The 17,384-nt window shown below is 63.5% G+C and overlaps 3 protein-coding genes across 6 annotated transcripts; all 3 read left to right on the top strand.

Annotated features, from left to right (window-relative positions):
- Positions 1 to 237: 237 nt before the first annotated feature.
- Positions 238 to 11,474, top strand: CLCF1 (cardiotrophin like cytokine factor 1). Of its 2 annotated transcripts, none has more exons than XM_065065609.1 (3): positions 238 to 482; positions 7,492 to 7,658; positions 9,862 to 11,474. In XM_065065609.1, the coding sequence occupies exons 1-3, from the start codon at positions 467 to 469 to the stop codon at positions 10,354 to 10,356; spliced, it is 678 nt and encodes a 225-aa protein (XP_064921681.1). In that variant the 5' UTR covers positions 238 to 466; the 3' UTR covers positions 10,357 to 11,474. The 2 variants fall into 2 exon arrangements, with proteins under 2 accessions (XP_064921681.1, XP_064921682.1); XM_065065610.1 differs by lacking the exon at positions 238 to 482 and adding an exon at positions 772 to 1,300.
- Positions 11,475 to 11,753: 279 nt separating this feature from the next.
- LOC102091502 (glycine N-acyltransferase-like protein 3) lies at positions 11,754 to 14,322 on the top strand. 3 transcript variants are annotated; one of them, XM_065065615.1, is made up of 6 exons: positions 11,754 to 11,974; positions 12,072 to 12,166; positions 12,720 to 12,827; positions 12,908 to 13,028; positions 13,626 to 13,746; positions 13,818 to 14,322. In XM_065065615.1, the coding sequence occupies exons 2-6, from the start codon at positions 12,089 to 12,091 to the stop codon at positions 14,236 to 14,238; spliced, it is 849 nt and encodes a 282-aa protein (XP_064921687.1). In that variant the 5' UTR covers positions 11,754 to 11,974; positions 12,072 to 12,088; the 3' UTR covers positions 14,239 to 14,322. The 3 variants fall into 3 exon arrangements, with proteins under 3 accessions (XP_064921687.1, XP_064921685.1, XP_064921688.1); XM_065065613.1 differs by having other exon boundaries at positions 11,842 to 11,974; positions 12,085 to 12,166; XM_065065616.1 differs by lacking the exon at positions 12,072 to 12,166 and having other exon boundaries at positions 11,886 to 11,974.
- A 204-nt stretch (positions 14,323 to 14,526) lies between these two features.
- Positions 14,527 to 16,780, top strand: POLD4 (DNA polymerase delta 4, accessory subunit). Its single transcript, XM_065065617.1, has 4 exons — positions 14,527 to 14,679; positions 15,066 to 15,271; positions 15,341 to 15,452; positions 15,562 to 16,780. The coding sequence occupies exons 2-4, from the start codon at positions 15,070 to 15,072 to the stop codon at positions 15,584 to 15,586; spliced, it is 339 nt and encodes a 112-aa protein (XP_064921689.1). The 5' UTR covers positions 14,527 to 14,679; positions 15,066 to 15,069; the 3' UTR covers positions 15,587 to 16,780.
- The last annotated feature ends 604 nt before the right edge of the window (positions 16,781 to 17,384 follow it).

Below are 17,384 nucleotides of genomic sequence, written 5' to 3'. Positions count from 1 at the left end.
GTCCCACCGCCCGCCCGTCTCCGCGCCTCCCCATCCCTCCGGCCGCCCCTCCCCGCTCCCACCTCTCCCCAGCCCCGGGGCGGGGGGGGGCGGTTTGAGGCTTGGGGAGGGGGGGGTCAGGCTGGCACCCCCCGCCCCTCACCACCCCCCGTGTGCGTGTCCCCCCCCGCTGCGGGGCGGTCAGAGCAGCCGCCCCGCCGCACCTCGCCCCGCTCCCCCCCTCCCCGTTCCCCTCCCCGGACCCCCCCTCCCCGGACCCCCCCGGGGACCGGGCTCTCGGCGAGCGGCGGCGGCTGCTCTGCACGTCGGGAGGAGAAAAGAAGCAGCAGCAGCAGCAGCAGCGAGAAGGGGGCTCGGACCGGCAAATGGGAGCCGCAGTCCCGGGCCGGTGTGCGGGACCGTTGCCTGTTTGTCCGGGAACCCCCCCAACCGCGAACCCACCGCCCCGACCCCGCGTCTGTCCCGCATGGAGCTGAGAGCAGGTAGGAGACCCCCCCTCAATAAAAACCCCACACCGGCCCCTCCGCTGCCACTAACAAAAGCCGAACGGGAGCCAGAGCCGCGGGGCGAAGGGAGGGAGAAAACGGGGGTTCCCCCAGCCGTCCCTACCCTGGGACCCCATCCCATCCCTCCCCAGCGGGGTTCGGCTCCAGCCTCCCCAGCTCTGCCCGGCCGGGACCCCGGGGATGAGGAGGAGGAGGAGGAAGGGGGTGGAAGGCCAGGGGAGAAGGAGGGAATGAATGGAGCCCGCTCTTGTGTACAATTGCATCAAATACATTCTTGAAAGCAACCTGGTTCTGCTTAACACTTGAATTTCGAAAAAAAAAAGAGGCAAAGGAGGGAGCAGCAGCTTGGAGAGGGTGTACGCGAGCTCGCTTTTTTTATTCCTGCATTCCTGGACACCAATCAAAAGAGCAAATCAAGGGAGGTGGAAGGGGGGAAAGGCAGCGAGCGAGGCAGCCGGAGCGTGGTGCGACCCGTCTGCTCTCACACCAAAACCCACCCCACCCGCACGCCTTTTTGGGGTTCTTCTTCTTTATTTTTCCCACCTAACGCCCAAGCAAACACAAACCAAAACAAACAGGGAGAGGAGGGAGAAAGGAAAACAAGAACAACCAAAACCAAACCCAACCCCGAGCGAGCGCAAGCGAGCAAGCGAGCCAGGGCTCGGCCGCTCGGGCGCGGAGCAAGAGCCACAGCCCCGGGTTTTGGGTTCCTCTCGCCCCCCGCTCCGCACCTTCAACCCCCCCAACCCCATCCTGCGCCCCGACTATGCTAAATGTTGCTGGGGAGCTCTCAGGTAAGACCGAGGTGCTGGCGCTGCCGGCGGGGCCGGGGCGGGGGGCTGCCTGCGCTCTGCCTGCCACGGGTTCTTTCCTTTCCGAGCCACTGCTGATTTTAATTTGATGTGATTAAAACGTCTGTCTGGCTTTGGGATTGATTTAAGACTTTCCCCTCTCTAGGTTTTTTCCTTCCCTTTCTCTCGTTCCCTCTTTTCCATGCATGTTTGTGATTACCAGGGAGGGAACCGCCGCTGAGCACGGAGAATTAAACCCCAGGACTGACAGAGGGGAGGAAAATGAAAAGTCGCTGGGATTTGGGGGGGGCAGGAAGAATTCTTTTTCCTGCCCCGGGGCTGGATTTTGGGGTTTGCTTCGGAACGCCTTTCTGGAGCGGCCGAGATTGCCGCGGGGTTTTGGGGTGCTGGGGAAACTTCGCTCTCCAGAGGGGACCGTCCCCAGGGCTGTGACCGTGGCTTTGTTCCCCCAGCCCCAGCAGCCGCCGCGGGGGTCCCGGGAGAGCCGGGGCTGTTGGGGGCCTGGCCGGCCCCACGGCACACCGGGATCGGGGGCTTCTCACCCGGAAAGGATGGCGAAAATGCTGGAAAACACCCTTAAAAGGTCAAACAGTTGGCGCCGCGAGGCTTCCCGGGGCTCCCGGCCGGTGGGACCGGGGCCGGGGCGGCACGAGGCTGGTGCCGGGTTTGGCTCGGGCTCCCGTGGTGCCGGCGGTGACGCAGGATGGGCAAAGCGGGGCGAGCGCCGGGGAACCGGAAAAGCGAGGCCGGGATCCCCGGCGGCTCCGTCGCCTCCCTCGCCCCTTCCTCTCACCCTTCCCGCCTGCCACCGGGGCTGCCGGACGTGCCTGGGGACCTGGTGGCACAGCCGGACTCTGCCGGTGCTGGGACGAGCAGGGAAGGGGACACCGAGCCCAGCAGAGCGGAGCTGTGGGGCCAGAGTTTGGCTGCCTCGGCCCTGCTCCCCATTTTGGGGCATCCCCGGTTGGTCTTGGCCCTGCCATTTGCCCCAGCAGGGCTTGGGGACACTCGGCAGCCCTGGTGTCCCCGCGCCTATTTAGCAGGCTGAGCGAGGGCACGGTGGCGGCGCACATCTGGGCTGCATTAGGCGCAGCCCGCGAGCAGCCTCCGAAGGGAAATGCGGAGGGTTTTTGCTTACAGGGCCGGGCTGGGGGGAGATTTATGCCCTGCTAAGTGGCACAGAGCTCCATAAATCACCCTCCCGGCCCCGCTGCCACCTGCCCGATCCCCGGGCAGCGCCTGTCCCCCTGTGCCGCGGGGGTGGCACCTCGCTGCCCGGCACGGGGTGCCCGTGGCCCCTCGCCCACCGCCGGCGCCCCAGAAGGCACATGGGGATGTGCTTGTCCCAGCACAGACGGGACATCCCTGCGCTGTGGCCCCAGGGTGTGTGTGGCACGTGGGTGACACAGGGTGCTGGGGGACACAGGGTCGACACGGCTGTCCCCAACAAGTACTAGAGAGGTTGTCCCCACACTGACCAGGCAGTGTCCCCAGGGCGCGATGGTGGCTTCTGGGCAGGAGACGCCAGTGATGCCAGCGGGTCCGGAGGTGCCAGGGGATGGAGAGGGACATGCCACGTGGGCTGGCACCGGGGTCCCCTGCTCTGCTGGAGCACGTTCTGGCGCTGAGTTCCCCCTGGTGCCACCATCCCACTGTTGAAACACCTGAGAGCGGTGGCCGGGAGGGCTGCCCGTGTGTTTGGGGGGCTGCCTGTGTGTCTGGGGGGCTGCATGGCTCCGTGATGTGGCGGTGGGTGCCGTGCCCATGCCGGGCTGGCTGTGCGTGCAGGGTGCTGGGGTCTGGTTGGGATTAGGGGGGCTGCACCCCCCTCACCGGCGGGGGGGGTGTTTCCATCGTGCCTCTGGCTGGAGCTGGATGGGAAATCCAGGCCCGGGCTAATTACGGCCTCGCTGGAGTCTCCCGTGCGCGGCCGCATTTATAAACACACGGAGGAGACAGGATGTAAACACTCAGTGCTGCGAGCGCAGGCACGGCCGGGGCGGGGGGGATGCGGGGCCACGGTCCCCCCGGCATCTCCACCCGCTCCCCGGTTCCACACTCACCCAGCACGGTGGCTTCGGTCACCGGGAGCCATGTGGGGACATGGCACCCGGTGTGGTGGGGGCACAGGGATCCACAGGCAGGGGCTGCAGGCAGGGCTGGGGGGTTTTGGTGGCTTTTGATGGCTTTTGGTGGCACTGGGAGCCAGGAGAGTGGTAGGATGGGGGTGCGGGGTGGGAGCAGGCAGGTGGGATGGGATGGGATGGGATGGGATGGGATGGGATGGGATGGGATGGGATGGGATGATGGGGACCCCACTGCAGTGGCCGTGGCTGCTGTCGGGGACCAAGGACACATGTGTCCTTCCCATCAGTGCTCGGGGACGGCTGTGACCACCGATGTCCAGGCGCAGAGCATGAACATCCTCACATCTCCGCAGGGCGGCTGCTGTGGCACAGTGTCACCTCTCCAGCTGTGGCGGGGTTAAATGCCACCAGTCTGGGGACACAGAGGTGTCTGTCCTTGAGTGTCACCCACTCCCAGACCCGCGGAGTGGTGGGCGCAGGCTATCTGCCACCTTGTAACTCGAAATCGCCCCATGGTGGCATGCGGGGAAGGGTTAAGCGCTCCCGATCGGGTTGCAGGATGGTGGCCGCTGCCTGCTGCCCGCTCCCTGCCTGCAGACAGGGCCACTTTGTCCTCGATGCCACCGTCACGTCTGGCGATCGTGGGACCTCCCGGGCTGAGCGTGGGGATGGGGCCGCCGGGTGGGACGGGGCCGCGCCGGCTGTTGGACACCGGCCCATCAGATACGGCAGCTCCCGCCGCGGTGCCGGGGGCCGCGGGGGGCTCTGGTGTGAGGGTCCCCCCTTTTCCCGGCTGCCGCCCCCGCTTTGCATGAGGGTTTCGGGAAAGCGGCTCTGGGGCGGGTTGTGGTCAGCGCTGACCCCGGCGGCTCTGCCCACAACATGCCCGGGGAACAGCTCACCCGGCACTGCGGCTGCGCCGCCGCCTCGGCCGCTCGCCGGGAGGTCTGGCCAACGCTGGCCACCGGCGCCACCGGGGGGGTGGGTGGCTTGCGGGGGGATTGGGGTCCCGCTGGCGTGACCGTGGCTCCGTGCGCGTGCAGACAAAGGCGGGTGAGCAATGTCCGTGCTGCCACGTGTGCGAGGGATGCTCGTGGCACTGATGGTGTATCCTGCCACCCGCCATCGGCAGCGTGGGTCCCATGGAGTGTCCGGTGCCCCCGGCCACCCCGGCTCCACCCGGTGACAAGCGGGTGACCCCGGGGCAGCCACACCGTGCGCTGCTTACGTGGGCTGGGAGCATCCTGGCCGGGCTCCAGGGCCGGTTTTGAAACCCTCGGGCTCTTCCTCTCCGACGTCACCGGGATCCAGCCGTGCCGGCCCCGCGCCTCCCTCCTCCCCAGCACTGTGCCATGGCCACCGTCACTGCTGCACCACGGCCACGTCTGTGCCACTGCTGTGCCATGGCCACCATCACCACTGTGCCACCCTCACTGTTGTGCCATGGCCATGTCTGTGCCATGGTCACCATTGTGCCATGGTGGTGCATCCCACTATCTCCCGGCCATCAGCCACCCACCTCCCCATGCCCTTCCTCCCTCCTCCTCATCCTCGTGCTCCTCTACTCCACACCTGCCCAGGAGCTGCTGGCGGCTCCATCCCATCCCTTCCCGTCCAGCCCCGGCCCCCCCGCGCCCCCCAGCCCCGCTCCCCCGGCTGTGTTTGGTTTGGCAGCGGCCGGGCCAGGGCTGGTGTAAATCCCGCGCTGGAAACTCGAGCCGGTGACGGGCGAGGGTCCGGCCAGCCCAGCGGTGCCGGGGCTCGGCCAAAGCAAACACCCGGGGGCGGGTGAGTCACCGCAGCAGGGGCCCCCCCCAAGCCCCGTCACCCGTCCCACACACACTTGCACGCACGCAAGGCAGGACAGCAGCACGCTCCACGCACCGGGACGCACCGGCACGGCCACGGGCAAGCGGCTGCACGTGCCCAGCGCCGGGCACGGCTGCGTGTGCCGGCATGTGCCGTGTGTCACACGTGTGCGTCACACATCGTCACGGTGCGTCACACATGCGTGCCGCATCAGGCATATGCACGGCGTGTTGCAAATTGTGCGGTGTGTCATGTGTGCACGGTGTGTTGCACACTTACATGGTGCATAGTGCATACACGGTGTGTCACACACATGCTGTGTCACGTGCACGGTGTGTTGCACACGTACACGGTGTGCCATGCATGCACAGTGTGTCATACACATGCTGTGTCATGTGCACGGTGTGTTGCACACGTACACGGTGTGCCGCACACGTACACGGTGTGCCATGCATGCAGTGTGTCATACACATGCTGTGTCATGTGCACGGTGCGTTGCACACGTACACGGTGTGCCATGCATGCACAGTGTGTCACACACATGCTGTGTCACGTGCACGGTGCGTTGCACACGTACACGGTGTGCCATGCATGCACAGTGTGTCACACACATGCTGTGTCACGTGCACGGTGTGTTGCACACGTACACGGTGTGCCATGCATGCACAGTGTGTCACACACATGCTGTGTCACGTGCACGGTGCGTTGCACATGTACACGGTGTGCCATGCATGCACAGTGCGTCACACACATGCTGTGTCACGTGCACGGTGTGTTGCACACGTGCACGGTGTGCCATGCATGCACAGTGTGTCACACACATGCTGTGTCATGTGTGCACGGTGTGTTGCACACGTGCACGGTGTGCCATGCATGCACATGCTGTGTCATGTGCATGGTGTGTTGCACACTTCTGTGGAGTGTCACATATGCAGAGTGTGTCACACGCCTGCACAATGTGCATCGACACGCCTACACAGCGTATCCCACATGTGCATGGTGTGTCACACACCTGTGTGGTTCTCGACACTCTTGCACAGTGTATGGCACACCTATCCACTGTATCCCGTCCCTGCATGGTGTGTCACACACGCACAATGTGTCACACGCTCACACACTGTATTGCACACTTGCACGGTGTCACACGCCTGCATGGTCCATCGTCACACACGTGTGGTGCGCTGTACAACTGCACCGTGTGTTGCACGCCCGCAAGGTGCACGGCAGGTGTGCACAGTGTGTCGCACACCCGTGGGTGACGTGCACACCTGCACACTGGTGGCAGCCGGGCCTTTCCCTGCGCCGGGGACAGCCGGGTGCCCGCGGTGGCAGAGCCGTCACGGCCAGAGCCGGGTGTCCCCGAGGACCCTCATGCGTCACCGGCGCTTGGCTGCTCCCGGGTTTGCAAAGCTCGTGACGGGGAGCGGTGACGCGTGAGGGCACCGCGGGGCTCCCGCCAGCCTCCCCGGGGGCCGCGGCGGGGGCTGCCCGCGCCGATGAGCTGTGCCGGCGGTGGGAGTTGCCGGGAAGCCCGGCTCCGGCGTGCCGAGAGGTGCCAGTTGGCCGGGAGCGCCCTGGCCGCTGGCCGTGACCTTTGCGGAACCGCCGGCTAACGAGGCCGGAGCTCGTCAGGCCGCCCTGACGTCAGGGGCGATGACGGGGACCCGGCCGGTGGTTTTCCGGCAGCCTCGGCAAAGGTCACCCCACGCCCCGGCTGCCCCTCGGGGTCCCTGTCCCCACGCCCCTGTTCCCTGGGGACTCTGGATGGGGGTGGCCGGGGGTCCCCAGAGGGGCAGGGGCTGCTGGCAGTGCTGGCATTGATGGTGGGTGCGTTCCCGTGCCCAAATATAACCCGGCCGCGCCGTCCCGGTGGGAGCCCAACGAGCCGCGCTCGCTCCAGACCATATAAAGGATTGTTGCTGCAGCCGCGGACGGGAGGGGAGCCCGGGCTCGGCGGTGCCGGGGGGGTCAGCGCCGCAAGGCAGGGGTCCCTGGTGACGGTGACATTGTGCCCACGGGGATGCTGAGCCGCCCGGTGCCGGGGAAGGTGCTGAGCTCTGTTGCAGGTGTGAGTGCCCCTTGAGCCTTCTGTGCCTCAGTTTCCCCACTGACAGGTGGGTGTCCCCATGGTTGCAGCACAGCAGGGGATCCCTGAGGGCTCGGCAGTGCCAGGGGGTCCTACCCACAGCCAGGGTGTCCCTGTCACCCCACGCCCAAGGGTGGAAGGAGGTGTCCCCTCTCTTTGTCACCCCCCCTGAGGTGCCGTGTCCCCCGCAGGAGACTCTTGGGGGATCTTCACCTTCCTGTGTGCCGCGCTCTGCAACCTGCCGGCGCTGCCCGCCCTGAACTGCAGCGAGGAGCTGGGCGCCGGCCAGTCCATCCAGAAAACCTACGACCTGACCCGCTACCTGGAGCACCAGCTCCGCACCCTCGCCGGCACCTACGTGAGTACGGGGGGTGACCCACACTCCCCCTGCCCACCCCCCATGGCCATCACACCAGGGTCTGGTGTGTCCCGTGGTGAGGGTCACCCCAGGACATGGCATAAGATGGACATGGCTGTAGGGAGGAGAGCGGCCACCTCATTGTCACGGGTGGGGACACGGTGAGGGTGTGCACAGGGGACAGGGGGCACCTGCACAAACCGGGGATGTGATGGGGGCTGCACGTGTGTGTGTGTGTGTGCATGAGTGTGTGTGCCTGTGCATGTGTGTGCCTTGATTTGCCTGCGCATACACGTGTGCACACGTGTGCATGTGCATTGGAGTACCTGCACATATGTGTGTGCGTGCATTGGTGCATGTTTATGTGTATTAGTGAGCCTGCACACGTGGGTGTGTGCACTAGTGGCTGCACACGTGTCTGTGTGCGCATTGATGTGCCTGTGTGTGCGTGTACTGATGTGCCTGCACATACGTGTTTGTGTGCACATTGGTGTGCCTGCACATACATGTGTACATCAGTGAGCCTGCACATATGTATGTGTGTGCATTGCTGTGCCTACACATACATGTGTAGGTGTGCATCGTTGTGGCTGCACTCACACCTGCACATAGATGTGTGTATTGGTGTGCCCACACATACACATGCATGTGCAACAGAGTAGCTGCATGCATGTGCCTATACAGACATGTAGGTGTGCATTGGTGTGGCTGCGTGCTCATCTGCCTATACATGTGTGTGCATCAGTGTGTCTGCATACATGAGCCTGTACATACGTGTTTCTGTGCACTGGAGTATGTGCCTGCAAGCACATGTGTGTGTGTGTGTGTGCGTGTGCACCAGTGTGCCTGCACATACGCGTGCAACTGCGTGTGCATCGCTGTTCCTACATACTCCCCCAGGTCTCCCCGCACACGCGTGTGCCCTGACACGTCCGGCAGATACAGGTGACGTGTTTGCCCTCGCCCGGTGCCAGCTGTGCCCGCGCCGCCCGCCCTCCCCGGGGGCTGTGTGTCCCCCCTGCCCCGTCGCACCCACGCCGGGGGGCAAGGAAATGTCTCATCAGCGGAGGGCAGGGGCCCGGGAGCCGCCCTGGCCCGGGGCGCAGGCAGCGGTGCAGGCAGCGGTGCAGGCATCTGCCTGTCCCTGCCCGCCGGCAGCACCGGCTCACATGGAGGTTCTGTCTCTGCCCTGACGTGCCCTTGGTGCTGCCAGCACGTGGGGTGCCAAGCAGCGATGAGGGGGGCACGGTCACTTGATATGTTCACCTAGAGGACATGGGACCTGGGGCACAGTGGACATGTCTACCTGGGGGATACGGTGGGTGGGCGTGTTCACCTGGGGAACGCGGGACATGGGGGAATTGTCTGCCTAGGGGACGTGGGGGGCATGGCCACCTGGGGGACAGGGGATGTGGTGGGTCGTCAACTGGGGGACACGAGTAGGGGAACATGGAGACTGGGGATGGGTTGTGTGGTGGGACAGGGAGACCTGTGATGTGTTTGGCATATCCAGATTTGGGATATGGAGACCTGGGATGTGACAGACACAGAGACTGGGAGACATGATGACCTGGGGCATCCATGGTGGACATGGAGACTGGGAGCTAATGGGAAGCGCGACATGATGGGCAGGGGGACATGGTGTGCAGGAGGACATGGAGACAGAATCCCAGAATCCCAGAATGTCAGGGGTTGAAGGGCCCTGGAAAGCTCATCCAGTGCAATCCCCCCATGGAGCAGGAACACCCAGATGAGGTTACACAGGAAGGTGTCCAGGCGGGTTGGAATGTCTGCACAGAAGGAGACTCCACAACCCCCCTGGGCAGCCTGGGCCAGGCTCTGCCACCCTCACCAGGAACAAGTTTCTTCTCATATTTAAGTGGAACCTCCTGTGTTCCAGTTTGCACCCATTGCCCCTTGTCTTATCACTGGTTGTCACTGAGAAGAGCCTGGCTCCATCCTCCTGACACTAAGAGAGAGACCTGAGACTGGGGGGACATGCCCAAATAGGGGACACTGAAAGGTGGGACAGGGGTGACATGGACACTGGGAGATGGAGGGCGTGAGGACATGGAGACCTGGCACATGGGTGACATGGTGAACATGGCAACTGGGGACGCAACAGGTGACCGTGGACACTGGGGACGATGGGGACAGTCCCTACCCCCGCCCCATCCTCAGTGTCCCCCATGATACCTTCCAGCTGAACTACCTGGGCCCCCCTTTCAATGAACCCGACTTCAACCCGCCGCGGTTGGCACGTGCCACCGAACGCGTCCCCAGCGCCACGGTGGACCTGGACTTGTGGCGGGGGTTGACCGACAACGCCCGCTTGGCCGCCAACTACCGCGCGTACAGCCGGCTCCTCTGCTACCTGCGGGCGCTGGACGGGCAGGCGGGCACGGCCGAGCTGCGGCACCGCCTGGGCCACTTCTGCTCCAGCCTCCAAGGTCTGGTCCTCAGCATCGCCGGCGTCATGTCCTCCTTGGGTTACCCGCTGCCCGTTGGCCCCACTGGACCCTCGGTACCTCCCGGTACGTCAGTGGCACCCAATGACTTTCTCAAGAAGATGGATGATTTCTGGTTGCTGAAGGAGCTGCAGACCTGGCTGTGGCGCTCGGCCAAGGACTTCAACCGGCTCAAGAAGAAGGTGCCACCCGCTGTGGTGACGTTGCGCCTGGAGGCGAGGGGCTTCTGAGGTCCCCCCGCCTCGCCGGGATGGGGATGGGGCTCCTTACCTCGACGGGCCACCATGTGTCCCCTCCGCCACCTCGCTGTGCCTTGCGGGATGGGGTTCCTGACCCAAAGTGCCACCAAAGCCACCCCACATCCCCACCGTCATCACAGTGCCTTAAGGGATGGGGGTTCTGACCCCAAAGTGCCACCAAAGCCACCCATGTCCCCTCTCCATCACCACACTGTGCCTTGAGAGTTGGGGCTCCTGACCCCAAAATGCCACCACAGCCATCCCATATCCTCATCGTCACCTTGCTGTGCCTTGAGAGATGGTACCCCTGACCCCAAACTGCCACCAAAACCACCCCACAGCCCCACCATCACCACACTGTGCCTTAAGGGATGGGGCTCCTGGCCCCAAAGTGCCAGCGTGGCCACCCCACATCCTCTCTGTCACCACACTGTGCCTTAAGGGATGGGGATCCTCACCCCAAAGTGCCACCAAAGCCACCCGTGCCCCCTCTCCATCACCAGCGTGCCCTGAGAATTGGGGGTCCTGACCCCAAAGTGCCACCAAAGCCACCTCACTGTGCATTGAGGCAGGGCGTGGTCCCACCGTGGTGTCCCCACGGCCAGACTGTGCCCACCCCCCTGTCTGCCCAGTGTCCCCACGGGGCTGTCCCCACACCTGTGGGGCTACAGGGGGCTCCAGCCTCCTCCCCTTGCGCCACAGCAGCAATAAGCCCCACCCCAAGGGCTCCGCCCACCCTGGAAAGGACCAATCCCCCAGAGTATAGGAATAAGCCCCGCCCCCAGCAACAAGTCCCGCCCCAGGAGCAATAGGCTCCGCCCCTCCCCGGATGGCAATAAGCCCTGCCCACTGTGCAGCAAACTCCGCCCCCTTCCTACAGCAGGCTCCACCCCCAATGCTCAAACCCCGCCCCTCCGATGGTTGCCTAGCAACCCCCAGGGAGGGCGGGGCTCTGGGTCGCAGTGGGCGGGGCTGGGGGCGGGGCCCCAGGGCCGCTGTTCCGCTGCGTCTATGCGTGTTTATTTATTGGAGATGTTATTTATTGGGGTATTTATTGCAGAAGATCTATTCTTGTATGAACGAATAAAAGCCTTTCTCCAGCGCCCCGCCCGTGCCACACGGAGCCAGCGGCGCCATCAGTAGGGGCCAGAGTGAACTGGGAGCTGCCCCAGCCTCTCGGCTCAGTGTGGGAGTCGGGGTGTTTCCCTCCTGTGTCCCTGGGGTCCCTGTCACCAGCAGGGTGACAGTCACTGCAGGTGGCCTGGGCACGTTGGGATCAGCAGAGCCCCATGGCTGTGGGGCAGGAGGTGACACCGATGATCCGTGGGACAAGCGGTGACACCAGGGCCGTGGGGTGCTGGTGGCGGTGGGACAGGGTGTCCCTGCTGAGCTCACATCCCCAGGAGGCTGCCGGGGGGCAGGGCTGGCCCCATGCTGAGTAGGATGGACCCTGCCCAATACCGCCGTATGGGGCCACCCCCCGGGCAGGGGACACTCGCTGGTCCGTAACAGGACTCACCAGTGTCACCGCCTGCCACACAGAACCAGGAACCTGCTGGTCTCACCGCCTGCCCCACGGGCTACAGACACCCAAACTGTGACCCCCAGGGTGAGTGCTTGGGGGATTCGGGACCGAGGGGCTTCTACTGGGGATGGGGACAGGGATGGGGTCTCCACCTGGGGGTCCTGTCCCCCTGTTATTGTAGGGTTTCTCGGCAGGACCATGCTGATCCTGACATGCCCAGCCCAGCTGCAGCGCCTGGAGGCGATACTGCGGAGGAGCCTGCCCCTGACCCTGCCGGTGACAGGGACCCTGTCGTCACCCTGCCCCTTGCCATGACCCCCTGCTGTCACCTCTGTCCCTTCCCACGATGGGAACCCCACTGTCACCCCTGCCCCTTGCTGTCACAGGGACCCCACTGTCACCCCCGTCTCTTCGCCCCGGTGATGGGGACCCCAAGGTCACCTCTCCCTGCCAAGCCCCCCTCCCCGGGTGTCCCAAGTCCACGACAAGCTGTTCCCGGGCATCCCACCAATCCCAGCCCACTTAGACTCTGCTCCAGCCAATCCCAGCCCACCTTAGTTCCGAGCCAGCCAATCCCCTTCTAGGTCCATACAAATCAGCCAATCCCCTCTGAGACTCTGACACAGGCAGGCTGCAATGTAGCCAATCCCAGTCTTCCTGTACGCTCAAGCCACGCCCACCCCATTAGCCACACCTACTTAAGGGCACCCTGGCCTTAGGCCACGCCTCCTCTGCCTTCACCCCACTGAGCCCCATGAGCAGAGGTGAGGGCAGGGGGCCATGGGGGCCCCCAAATCTGCCCCCTCAGCTCTGACCCCTCTGCCCGCAGGTCCTGGGGGCCGTGATGAACATCAACCGGGGGAACCCGGCGGAGTTTGAGGTTGCCGTGGACTCGTGGCCCGATTTCGGTGCTGTGCTGACACGGCACAGTGGAAAGGTGGCCATGGGAGATGTGGGGGGGACACGGTGACCTGATGTGTGCCAGGGGGGCTCAAGGCACCCGTGGGTGCCATGCAGGTGCTGGTGGATGACTGCTACAGGAGCATGCAGGCGGCTTTCTACCGGGACGTGGGCGCCTACCGGGCACTGCTGGAGACCCCTGGATGTCTACCATGGGACAGCGCCTTCTACATCATCGGTGGCCTGGAGACGGGGGGGTCTTGGGGGACACTGGGGGGCAGTGGGTGACATTGTGGGCATGCTCTGGGTGGGAATCAGGGGTACTGGGCAGCACTGGGCATGTGGGACACCAGGGGGAGCTTTTGGTGACAAGGGAGTAAGCAACTGGAGGCACTGGGAGGTACCAGTGGAAGGAAGTGGGTGACACTGGGGACAGGTATTTGTGTACTGGGGAGCACTGGGGGCACGACTTGGAACACTGGGGTGAGCACTGGGGGTAGGGGGTTGATGGGTGCTGTCACTGGGAAGTACTGGGGCTGGACTTGGGGGTGCTGGGGGGCACTGGACGCAGCAATGGGGTTAATGGGGGAGCAAGGGGCAGCGTCCTGGGGCGGCACTGGGAGCATTGTGGTTGGACTTGGTGTTGGAAGGAATTCGGGTGCTGGGGGGCACTGGGGGCAGGAATTGGGCTACTGGGGATAGAGACTGGGTTGTGGGAAGCCCCTGGGGACACTGGGGAGGGCACAGCTGGTGTGCTGGGGTCAGAAAGAAGGGGGACCCGGAGCAGGAATGGGGGTGCTGGGGGAGCAGGACCCCCTGACAGAACCACTTCCAGGTCTGCAGGACGGGGTGCCCACGGTGTCCCAAGACCTCGCAGGGACCAAAGGCATCGAGGTGGCCGTTTCCAACGTCTACTTCTACGTACACCCCGACCGCAATTCCATGCCTGAGCCTCGGTGAGCCCCCAGACCCCACTCCGGTGTGTGCAGCCCCCAGGGCTGCCACTGACAGCTGCCCCTCACCACAGGCTGGACCCCGACGTGCGGGTGGGCTCGCTGAGCCCAGCACACGTGGATCTGCTGAACGAGACGTGGCCGTACGGCAACAATGACCGCAGCCGGCAGTACCTGGCTGAGGTGCTGCGGCTCTTCCCCAACCTCTGCCTGCAGGACAAGGCTGGGCAGCCCATCTCCTGGGCCCTCACCAACCATTTTGGGATGGGAACACACGGTTACACTCTGCCCAGCTATCGCCGGCGCGGCTACATGCAGGCGGTGATGATTCTCTCTGCTCGGCGGGCGCAGGCCCATGGCTACCCCAGCTTTGGGTTCACGGTCACGGGCAACCTGCCCATGCAGCGGCTGCAGGACAAGTTGGGCTTCCAGCGGCTGCCCGGGTTCTGCCACTACGTCCTGCACAACCCCAGCCTGGGCAGCGCCGGCATCTGAGTCCCCTCGGTCACCTCCATGGGGTGGGGAAGTCCCTGGGTTGTGGGACAAGAAATACAAATAAAGCCAAGCCAAAAAAGCAGAGTTGACTCTCTGGCAGCTGCTATAGGGTTGTGTTTTCCTCCAGCACCAGTTTTCTTGCACCTGGTTTGGCCGTTACAGCCGTGATCTGTTTTGGTGTCACCGCTGAGGGACAAAACTGCGTCCCCAGGGAGCCACCCTGTCCCTCTGTGCCACCACAAGCTATTCTTGCTCCCCTAAGGGAGAGCAGAAAAGCCTCAGGCAAATCTGCAGCGGTGGCACCTACCATGTCCCCCCCGAAGTAGGTGTCACCACGGCTCGGGGTGGGGACAGGCACAGTGCCTGTGGGTCACTCACTGTGCTTCCTGGAGGTGGGGACACCAGAGCGCTGCGTGGGGCAGAGGGTGACGGTGGCACAGCGTGAGTTGCGGCTCATGGGAGTGACGGGGACAGCCTAGGGGTGACGGGGACAGTGGGGAGGGGGGCGACAGTGCTTCGGGTGACGAGCACAGCCTGGGGGTGACAGTACCCAGGGTACTGGAAACAGCTCGGGGGGGTGACAGTTCTCAGGGTGACAGGGACCACCGCAGAGTTGACAGTGTGTGGGGTGACAGTGCCCAGGGTGGTGGGGACCGCTGGCATGGGGTGAAAGGGCACCCGGGGGTGTCGGGGACCGCCGGGGGGCGGTGACAGCGGCGGTTCCCCGGTCCAGCCCAGCTCCGCCGCTTCCGGCCGGCGAGCGCCAGGGGCGGGGCGGCCGCGCTGCCGGTTCCCGGGGCCGCCGTCCCCAGCGCACTGTCCCGCAGGGCCATGGAGCAGCCCCGGCGCATCACCGACTCCTTCCCGCGGCGGCGGCGGCGAGCCCTGGGCAGGTCCAAGGCCAAGCGCTGTCCCCAGGCCCGGCGCCGCGCTCCCCCGCCCGCCGAGGCGCCCCCGACGCCCGCCCCGGACCAGGCGCTCCTGGAGATGCTGCGGGGCTTCGACCTCGCTTGGGAATACGGGCCATGCACCGGTGAGAGCCCCCCTCCGGACCCCCCCAAACCTCTGCCCGGGTCCCCGCTGACCTTGCCCCCCTCCGCAGGTATCACCCGCCTGCAGCGCTGGGAGCGGGCGCAGGCGCTGGGGCTGAACCCCCCCAAACACGTGCGTGACGTCCTCCTGGAGCACAGGGACAACCCCGATGTCACCTACAGGTGGGTGCAACTCCCCCAGTGCCCCCCGCCCTGTTGGCATCCCTCTGTCCCACCCCACCAGGGCTGGGGGGCACTGGGTGCCCACTGACCCCCACCTTATGCCCCACAGCCTGTGGTACCAGTACGAGCTCTGAGCTGCTTCACCCCACGCCGGAGGGAGGAAAAAGGGGGGACATTGTGCCCGTTGCCCCCCAGGCCTGTCCGCAGCTGTGCCGTGTCCTGGGGGAGCATTGGGCGGATTAAAGGCTGGTGTGAGTGAAGGTGGGGGCCTGCCGCCTGCTGTCTGGGAGGTACCCGGCACGGGGGGTGAAGCTCTGATGTAGGGGAAGGGCAGGGGCTTGTATCTCCTCCTCCAAGAGAAAGCCAGGCAGGTTTTCCAGTTACAGAGAGTTTAATGCCATCCCTGGGGGCTTTGCCACCCCACAGTGTCCCCACACAATGCCCTCTGCCCCATTTTGGGACCATGGGGGGGCCAGAGGGGGACAGCGGGGAGTCCAGGTGTCCCTGTGCCCATGTGTGTCCTTAACTGTCTGCACGATGACACCCTCACGGGTGGCACAAAGTGCAGCACTTGTCCTCCATCGTCCCCACCAGTGACACACAGACACACGTCACCGTGAGTTTCAGGAGGGATTTCTCTGCTTCTCCAAATCCGTGGGGAGAAGGAAAACGGGCTGATTTTGCTGCTTTCCTCTTCCATACATGGACTGTGTCACCCTGGCAGGCACCCGATGCCCCCCGTGCCTTGGGAGAAAAGGGGTGGGTGGACATGAGCAAAGTTCCTTGGTAGCCACACGAGGAATCCCATATAAAGCTGAGGTTACCTGGTAGTAAGAGCAAAAACATTGAGTTTGAGTATGGACAAAACAAAACTGCGACCCGTGGAGAAAAAGGAATTAGGAGCAGGTTATTTGGGCGGAGAAAGGAAGGTGGAAAAGTAGCAAAAAGGGCCCAGAAATGGAAAAAATTGAGAATAAAGTAGAAAATTGGGTAAACGTAAGCACAGGGGGGATTTTCTGATATTCGGGTGCAGATGGCTGCGGATTGTAGTGCCAGGTCTGGCAGGCACAGCCCCGGGCTGTGGGGACTCCAACGGGACCTTCCTCCCAGTGGCGGTGGGGAGAGTGACAGAGCTGCCGTTCCACAGCAGTCCTGTGGGATTCGTAAGATTAATAGCCCTAATTAGTAGCTTTGCTGTGTTCAGAATCATTTAATCAGGAGTTACTAATAGCACGTGTTTGTTAATTATTTAGGTTATTGATTTATTTGCTCTCTAGCAGTGCGTTGCTTCATCGATAAAATAAATCGGTTCTATCCCAAGCCTGCAATCGAGCGGTGGAGGGCTGGATCTATCAGAAATGTGGCTGAGTTTGGGGGGGCAGGTGGAATGGGGTTGGGGGGCCGCCCGCAGCACTGGTCCCACTCACCATACAGGTACTCGGGCATGGATTCCAGAAATTCTCCTAAAATAAGTAAACAATTTAAAATGTACAGCACAGAGCAGGTCAAGGAGGTGCCTCCAGATGAGGGACACCCTCCCGCCCCCCAAAAAAACACTGGGCAATTACACCCCACAATCTGAGCTTCCCACCCCTCGTGTGCTAGTTTGTGCCAGTGGTAAAATTGGGGGCTGGGGTCTCACTGTTCTTCATTGGATCTCTTCCTTTTCATTGTGCGAGACATTTCTTATCTCTGCGGGTAGATGTTTGGTCTTTTTTACTGATCAGACTAGACCTCAATCTAAGTCCTGACCCTCAGTTTTTATTTTGCACCTCCAGTTGGGGAGAAAAATACGTCTTTAGCAATAACCAAAACCTTCTTCTGTTTCTCTTCTTCCGTCAGACGCGCGGTTCCGTTCCTTTACTTATCTCCAGGGTTACAGCGTGTGCTGATGATCCAAAGCTCCCCTTATCTAGTAGCTTGAACCAGCTC

Source organism: Columba livia, chromosome 5 (genome assembly GCF_036013475.1).
Source record: "Columba livia isolate bColLiv1 breed racing homer chromosome 5, bColLiv1.pat.W.v2, whole genome shotgun sequence".
Classification (NCBI taxonomy): domain Eukaryota; kingdom Metazoa; phylum Chordata; class Aves; order Columbiformes; family Columbidae; genus Columba; species Columba livia.
The sequence above is the reverse complement of the archived record's forward strand: the minus strand, read 5'-3'. Positions and strand labels throughout refer to the sequence as shown.